The sequence below is a fragment of the Antechinus flavipes genome, chromosome 2, assembly GCF_016432865.1.
Source record: "Antechinus flavipes isolate AdamAnt ecotype Samford, QLD, Australia chromosome 2, AdamAnt_v2, whole genome shotgun sequence".
In the NCBI taxonomy this organism is placed as follows: Eukaryota; Metazoa; Chordata; class Mammalia; order Dasyuromorphia; family Dasyuridae; genus Antechinus; species Antechinus flavipes.
This window is the reverse complement of record NC_067399.1, coordinates 217,835,085-217,844,215: the sequence shown is the minus strand read 5'-3', so window position 1 is coordinate 217,844,215 and position 9,131 is coordinate 217,835,085. Positions and strand designations below refer to the sequence as shown.

General features: G+C 34.5%; 1 protein-coding gene across 1 annotated transcript; it reads right to left on the bottom strand.

The window, feature by feature from the left end:
* Positions 1–1,267: 1,267 nt before the first annotated feature.
* On the bottom strand, positions 1,268–2,224 carry LOC127546536 (olfactory receptor 6-like). Its single transcript, XM_051973595.1, has one exon. It carries the CDS (start codon positions 2,222–2,224, stop codon positions 1,268–1,270), a length of 957 nt encoding a protein of 318 aa, XP_051829555.1.
* Positions 2,225–9,131: the final 6,907 nt, after the last annotated feature.

Sequence of the window (9,131 nt, the reverse complement as noted above, 5' to 3'; positions counted from 1 at the left end):
TTACAAATTTTCCTGATTTAAATGCTCATATTTAAAATTGAAGTGTAAGCTGTGTAAATCAGTGTGAGCTGGCTCCAGCATACCCTTGAGCAGTTTTAAAAAATTGTTATTATGGAGGGAGGAGCCAAGATAGTGAATTAAAAGCAAGATTTTGTGCTCTATCCCAAACTGTTCCAAATTCCTTTAAATGATTCTAAACAAAATTTTAGAACATAGGGAAAAAAACAAAACAAAACATTTTTCCAGCTGAAGACAATCTAGGACATCAGCAGAAAAGGTCTGTGGTACCATGTTGGTCATCTAGCATGCAGTTCTGAGGCAGTTTATCATGAATGCTGGTTCGCTCCAGTCCTACCCAGCCTTAGTGCCACCAAAGTAGGAATGGGCCTGTGGACTTCTGAATCAGTGTCAGTACTGGAGGCGTCCAGACACCAAGAGACACTAGGGATGACTTGGACGATCAGTAGGAAAGGTTTGTCGAGAAGGTCTTAGGAAACCAGCATACTAGTGGTGGTAGTGGCAGCTTCCCGAGACCTCAGCTCAAGAAAGTCAGTACTAAGGAAGGACTCAATTTATTTAGCACACTAGAGCCTACAGCTACAGTGTGGTGGAGGTATTCCTAACAATTCCAGGGCAGAAAAGAGTGTTTGTGGATGTCTGGAAGGATCTCTGAAAACAGCTACAGAAAACTAACTTGGGACAATGTACCTTCCACCCTGGAAATAGAAGTCTACTTTGACAAAGAGTTAGAAGCTGAGTAATAGTTAAGAAAATGAGCAAACAGAAAAGGTTTCTGACCACAAAAAGTTACCAGCTGACAAGGAAGATCAAAACACACATTTAGAAGAAGATAAAGTCACATTTCCTATATCCAAAACTTCAAGAAAAGTGAGAATTGGTCTCAGGCCATGGAACAGCTTAAAAGAGATTTAGCAAATGAAGTAAGAGAGATAGAGGAAAAAATTAAGAAGATAATTGAAAGTGGTGCAAAAAGAAACACAAAAAGCTAATGAGGAGAAAAATGCTTTAAAAAACAAAACTGGCCAAATGGAAAAGGAGATACAAAAGTTTACTGAGAAAAATAATTCTTAAAAATTAGAGTTAAACAAATAGAAGTTAATGACTTTATGATCAATAAAGATACAATAAAACAAAATTAAAATAATGAGAAAAATGTGTATGCTTATAGTACACCACAGAGATAGTAGCAGCTGTTTCCCCTCTTGGGAATGATTTCTGGAATCCTGAATAGGAATGAGAGGGCTTTTCAAGAGGAGGGATCTCTCCAAAATAGGGCCCAGCCACTGCTCAGGGTTTTTCTGATGGCATCCTTGACTTCTTGGTTCCTCAGGCAGTAGATAATAGGATTTAACATGGGAGTGAAAACTGCATACACAGCTGAGATCAGTTTGTTGGAATTGAAGGAGGCAATTGCTCGAGGCCGAACATACATAAAGATTACTGCCATGTAAAAGATTATGACCACAGTGAGATGGGAAGCACAGGTAGAGAAAGCCTTCCTTTGTCCTGCAGCTGAGGGGATATGTAGGACAGTGGAGATAATAAAACCATAGGAGAGAACAGTGGCTGAGAAAGGGAATATTAGGATTACAATAGCTAAGGCAAAGTCTACCATCTCAGCCATGGAAATGTTCTTGCAGGCCAATTTTAGAATGGGAGAAACATCACAAAAAAAGTGGTTTAACACATTGTTACCACAGAAGATGACACGAGAGATATAGTAGACTTTGATTATACCAATAGAAAAGCCACATGCCCAGGAGAAGGTAGTCAGCTGGAAACAGAGCTCTATGGTCATGATGACTGGGTAGTGGAGTGGCTGGCAGATTGCCACATAGCGGTCATATGCCATGACAGCCAGGAGTACACACTCTGTGCAAGCAAGTGAAAGGAAAAAGTAGAGTTGAACCATGCAGCTCAAAAATGAGATGGTATTAGGGTGAAGAAGAAAACCAGCCAACATCTTGGGGACTGTGACAGAAATGTACCATATCTCCAGGAAGGACATGCTACCCAGAAAGTAGTACATAGGCTTGTGAAGGGAGCTGTTAGTCCAGACAGTAAGGATAATGACTAGATTCTCCATCAATACAAATAGATAGGTTCCAAGAAAGAGGATGAAGAGCAATATCTGAAGCCAGATGGTGGTAGGAAAGCCCACAAGGATGAACTCAGTGACAGTAGTGATGTTTTCTTGCCACATGGTCAGGGCACTGGGGTTTTAGGGGAACCTATATTAGAACTATACAATGTTAGGGATTGAACAGTGGTTCCTCAGGGAACTTGGACTCTTGCATTAACCACAATACTATCTGTTATCATTTGAATCCTGGATACCACCAGAATCATCTAACTGCTTGCAAAGTGATCTTTGAGGGAAGTCAATGGTAAAGTTATATGCAGGATTATAGTCCATAATCAGGAATCTCTGGAGTCCACTATAGTAAAATCATGAGGCAGAATTTTTGAAGTGAAGTTCTGGCGCAGATCTGGTTCAATAATCTGGCTGATGAAGACAGGCAGATCCTCTGTTAGGTTTACTTTTCTCTAGTCTGCTCAGTTCTCTCAGGATGTTCCAAAATGTCTGATTCTAAAATAAAAATTCCCTTTAATAGGCTACATCAGAAATAGCTCTGACCCACAACAATTCAAGTCATCTGCAGTTATTACATTTTAATAACTTTCTCAATGAGTTGTTAATAATAATGTACGTGTCTCCCAAACTATCCAAAGAAATTGTCATTAAGCCTATGCATATTATCTATGGAAAAGACAATCACAAATTCTTAAAATATTTTCATCTCTTTGTAATTTCATATAGCAGATCAGGTTGTCCTTATCAGCCTCTAATATACATAAGAACCAAATAGTGAACATGGAGAAGAACATTATAATATATTGTTTTAGGAAGTGGTCTCACTGATGTAGTTTCATTCACTTCTAGAGATCCCTTTTCAGGAATTAAAATGATAAATTGAGAACTGGAATGGAATTCAGGGACCATCTTGTTAGAAACTCTTAATTAATAAATGAGGAAACTGAAATCCATAGAGGTTAGATGAATTTTTCATGGTTGCAATGGGAAGTATCAAGAGCAGTATTTGAATCCAGGTCCATCTAATTCTAGAAACTGATTTCTTTTCACTTTGCTGTGCTTCCACATACACTCACAGTTAATGGCTATTTAGTCTTGTTTTTTTAGTTCCCAGTTGCCTGAGACTGAGTCTGATGAGAAAAAAAAAAAAACTTTCTGTTGCTCCTGGAACCTGCTAAGACACCCAGAATCAAAACAACACAAAATTTAATTTTGTTAACTCCTTAAAACAAGCAGAAAAGAAGGAATAGCTTTTCACCTCCATTTCATGGAGGAGAAAAGATGAGAGAGGGACCAGAAGGGGTCCATAAAAAAGAAAAGAATCCCATCTGATGTGTTTTTGTTTCTTATTTTAGTAGATAAGCTCTTCTTGGAGTCCATTTCTGGAGTCCTTTTTGCCTAATATTCTCCCCTGTTTCAATGTTTCTTGCCAAAATTATCTTCTTTTCTCACAGGCTTATGCCTCATATAGTAAAAAACCTCATAAAAACAGCTTTTTTCTCTATTACCTTTAGAATAAGATACTGATTCTTAGGTCTGACTTTTTAGGTCTTCTGTAATCTGATTTCAAATTACCACTCCTGTCTTTCACCTCTCTATCATTATGTACTTTACCTTCTAACCAAACTAGATAACTATTCCTCATAATTGTTACAGAGAGGTATAGGATGATATCTAACTTAGGATGGACAGATCAAGTGATGATGGGGGAGACATGAATATGTTTGTCTACAGAAGGAAAGAAGCCAGTAGACACAGAGAGACTGAAGATTAGTAAGTGTGGTTGATAGACATGACAATCTGTTAGAGAAGGTGGGATGGAATAGGTCCATTTGTGGATTTAGAAGGCATTGCAATGGCAAAGAGGGTATACCTTTTCACATGAAATGGCTGAAGGAGGTAATAGTGGTATTGTAAGAGTTCTGAATGATGTGACATGAGGAGAAGAGAGAAGGAGCTCTCAGAGAATGATCTGAATTTCTTCATATATCACTCAGAGTACTGAGTTATTTTATAGTCTATATAGAGATGGTTTTATGATTATAAATAAAGAAATTAAGTATCCTATGAAATGATTTTTGTTTTTAGAGGCCTGGTGAAACCTACTCCTAAAATATTTTTACTTACATATATAATAAAATCTGTGAATCATTATTTGTGACTTCATATATCCTTTGGTTTAACTTGTTAGTTATTATTATTTAATTCCTCCAGTGTTGTTTCGATTAATTGGACAAATCTGATACTTATTTGCTAACATCATAATTAATATCTATAGATAATATAAAAACAGGATGATTGCCAATATGCGAGTCCATTTTCCCTGACAACTATCATCATAACAGAAGCTAAAGGAAGCTACATAGAACTTCAATTCATTTCATATTTTTATCTGTTTCATTGATCTCCACACCTACATAATTCATCACTTAACAAACTAACAGGTTGGGAATGAAGTTCTCTGACTGATACATACTGTTTTGGGCAGAAACTGCGCCAGAATCTGCTGCTCTGCAATAGTTGCTCAGTGCTCCTCCTGTTGTCCTCTTGGACAAAATAAATCAATTTTAATTCCTCTTTTATTTGGTTGATTATTAATTACTTGAAAGCAATAAGTAAGTGCCTAGCCCTTTCCCCTTTTCTAGTCTTTTCCCCCTCTTTTTTAAATATAGAGAGTTTCTTCAACCAATTCCCACATGACATGATTTTCAGCCTTCTATTCTTCCCATTTGACCTTTGTATGCAATCTAATTTATTAATGTCCTTGTTAAAATATGATGCTTAGAACTGTAAACAATACTCCTGGTATGGTATGGCCAGGGTTGAGTACTGTGGGATTAATCCTTTCCACATCTTTCTTAATGTAAGGGTAAGATACAATTTTCTGGGTTTGGCTGCCATGTACCAAGAGAAAACGAAAATATCAAAGAGGACTACTTAACTAAACTAGAAATAACCAGATATCATTGGATACTGATGAAGAAAGTATACCCAAAGAACCAAGAAAAAGGGACCCTCTAATAAAAGATAAAATATCAACCTAATAAAAGAAGATATAATATAGAAAAAATTCATATAGTAGTTTAGTTAAGCCTTCTTATATTTCATATATTTATTTTCAAAAATATTCCCAGTGAAATTAAATATTTGATGCAATATAAAATAGTAGATAAAAGCCAGACTTGAAGCCACAAAGGCCTAGATATCTACCACTGGTTTTATTGGTTCTCTATGACTTTGAGAAAAATATTAACCTCTCAATGCTCAAAATAATTCTTTAAGTCTATAAATTTAAGAGAACACATATTTTTGATATTGAGTTTTCTTATCTGACAATTTCCTATACCCATAAAATCACAAATCCAATCTCTATTCTTACTCATATCCATTAAAGCTATAGCAGAAGTTAAAAAAACATGAAAAACCTTAATTTCTTTGTGATGTCATGAGAGTCAGTATTCCTGAGTATATACATTAATTTCTAAATCATCTATGAAAACATATACCAGATCATCAAAAAGAGTCCATGTATTTATGAATAAATTATAGAGCTCTGGTTTATTTCATTCATATAGTAAATGCTCAGATTTGAAAACTCATTATCAATGTAGGTTGACATCTATTCTGTAATTTACAGTCTTTAAGAGTTCACTAAAGCATTAAGCTAAGTGATTTATCCCAGGTCACACAGGCAATAAAGACCATATAGATAGCTAGATGGTACAGCAGATAGCGAATTTACTATATTTGAAATCAGAAATACTTGAAATAAAATTCTCCTTCAGATCACTATGAGCTCTGTGATTCAGAGCAAGTCACAGCTTTAGTCTTCTCATCTGCAAAATAGAAATAATAATAGTACCTATCTACTAGAGCTGTTGTGAGCATCAAATGAGATATCATGTTAAACATTTTGCAATAATACTATTATCATATTATTTATAAGTTCAATTGTTATTATTTTTTCAGATAGATAGAACTTGAATCTGACTCCAACTGACTCTAAGATAATTCTTTTTTTTCCACATGAAGCTGCCTCTTATTGTGTTAATGAAGCTTTGAAACAGTTGGAAAATTTAACTAAGAATTTTGTTTCTGTCACAAATTGTTCCATTGCTTTCTTCCACTGTTAGCCATTTTTTCAAATAATATATGCTAATACAATTTCTCTATGAATTGAAATATTAAGCACAAAATGAGATAAAAAAATAAAATCATAGTTTGTCAGGAGAATTAATTTTTCTCCAGAAGCCTAAGTCTGTCAAACATGCTATTTCCTCAGAAAAGCATGAAAAGTCACTTATAACTTTATCTAAATTATTTACAAAAATTAAAAGAAAAACAAAAGCAGCTAATGGCATGTTGAGAGTAAGAAGAGAAATGATTCATTCATTCAATCAGTTGGAAAAATGGAGTCAGGTTGTAATGAATGCTAAAGACCAGAAAGAAAAGATTGATCTTTATAGTAGGAGCAAGAGGGATACATTGGAGCTTTTTTAATGACAGAACCCTATTGGGGATGAAAGGAAGGAGTGGTGGAAAATCCATAGGTTTTAAAGACAGAATATTGGGTTAGATCTTAGATTTGATATTTAATATACTTACACACACACACACACACACACACACACACACACGGAAAGAGACAGAGAGAGAGAGAAAGAGAGAGAAAAAACAGACATTCAAAGAGAAACAGAGAGACAGAGACACAGAGAGAGAGAGAGAAAGAGCTCCAAGCCAAGCACAGATCTCTGGCTCATTCTATGTTACTCTACTATCAAGCTGAGAATAAACCATTAATGACGATTCTTTGATTACTACCATTCAACCAATAAAAATTTTGTAACTGTAGTCCCCTAGAATCTCTCTCTCTATTTTTTCCTAAAACATCAGCCTACCAAATTTTATTGATTTTGTTAAAATCTAAGCAGCAAGATAATTGTACAAATATGCATGTGTATATTGGATTTACATATATTTTTACCATGTTTAGCATATATTGGATTACTTGCCATCTAGGCCAAGGAGTGGAAGGGAAGAAGAGGGAAATTAATATACAAGGTTTTTGCAAGTCAATGGTGGAAAATTATCCTTGCATATGTTTTGAAAATAAAAAGCTTCAATTAAAAATAATAAAATAAAATAATAAAAATCTAAGCAGAATATTTCTGAGGCATTCCCTGATCTTCCTGCTAAGTAACTCTGTTGAAAAAATAAAAATGCTTAAACAGAGATGATCTGTTTTTGGTAAATCTGGTATTTCTGAAACCAAGAAAATCAGGAAGTTGACAAAATAGAGGATAACCTCCAAGAGGGTGTCTATAGTGTCAAATGATAGTCTTCTTTTCTGGTGGACAGGAATATTCAGAGGAAAGAGATGTGTTATTCATAAAAATTGTAGATGCCTGGACAAAGAGAGAATCTATACTGCAAGATTTGGTTAAAAAAAGAAACAAACAAAAATATTTCTCTAAAGTTTAAAAAAATTAATCAGATGAATTTAAAATGGAAAACAGTGAATTAAAAACCCTACTTTTACTTATTGATCAGTCACATTACCATAAAAATATCTAATCTGAGGATTTTAAAATCAAAAGTTACATTGGACTTAATAACATTGGATTTAAAATCAAAAGTAACAGACCAGATGACTGACCCACACATTTCTCATAAATGAGGAAAAATTAATTTTATAGAGATTAAAGCATTGGCAAAGGGTTCACTGCTAAATGGCAAATTCAAAATTTGAATTCAGATCCGCTATGCTCAACTTCAGAGCTTTTTGCACTATGCTCTAAAAATAAATAAAATATAGGAAGAACAACAGAGAAATGCAGAAATTTACAAGAAACAAAACAGGTAATCAGTAAGTAATAAAAGCCATGATATTTTTAAGTCTACATAAACAATATACGAGTGCATATAGTTATATATCTATCTCCATATAGAGATACACAAATATATACGTATGTATATTGTTTATATCTGTGTTTGTGGGCAGTGTCCCATAAGTTTTAGTGACATTTAAAGTTTAAATTTGCACTAAGACTTTCAGTACATATGTACACACATATGCATGTATGCATGCATGTTTATATATACATTTCTTTCTATAAACACATATGGGCACACACACACACATACACACACACACACATATATATTCTGATCTATCTGGATGTATATGTGTATAAGATGTCCTAAAAATCTTAAGCTATTAAAGCACATGAATGTTTATATATGTATATGCATGCATAAGCATCTCTCTTTTTCTCTTTATGAATCAGGTTGAAGTCAATATTTCAACATAAGAAGACAAGTAGGAGACACTGTGTCTTGGTGTGTCACTGTTATTTGATGAGATAAAACCAATAACTAGAATATAGTTCTAGAAGTATAAACATTATTCACATGGATTGGGATAGAAAAAAGGGATATAGGTAAGTAGAACTGCCTATTAATGGTACATTTAAATGAGGAAAAAATCCTGAAGTCAGAAAGAGAAACCAAGGGAGGTGGCTTGATATAGGGGAAGGAATATTGGTTTTGGAATCAAATGATCTGGGTTTGAAAACTGTCTTAACCACTTAGTATTTGAATCTAACACTATGAAAATCACTAAAACTTTCTGGGCTTCGGTTTCCTTATTCTGCAAAGTAAGGGGATTGATGGTTCAGATATGGATCAGACATTGATGGTCTTTGACATACCTCCCAGTTCAGAGATTATACTTAAAATCCTGAGTATCATTCTGACTCCAATTCCTGCCTCTCTTCCCAGTCTATTCCATTTCACAGTCTATATTTTGGCTCTGAGAGTCCCAAGTAGGAGAAAAAGATAGATCAACTTGAAGGGTTGGAAACATGGACTTATTTTTTTTTTCATTTCAAGCAAAATAGTAGGCACAGAATGAGGTTAGTGGATCCTGAGAGTGGCTATTTTCAAAATATCCTAATTTTCTTACGTTTAATTAAAAGCAGATATCCACTAAACTTGCATTTAATTATTCTGAGGA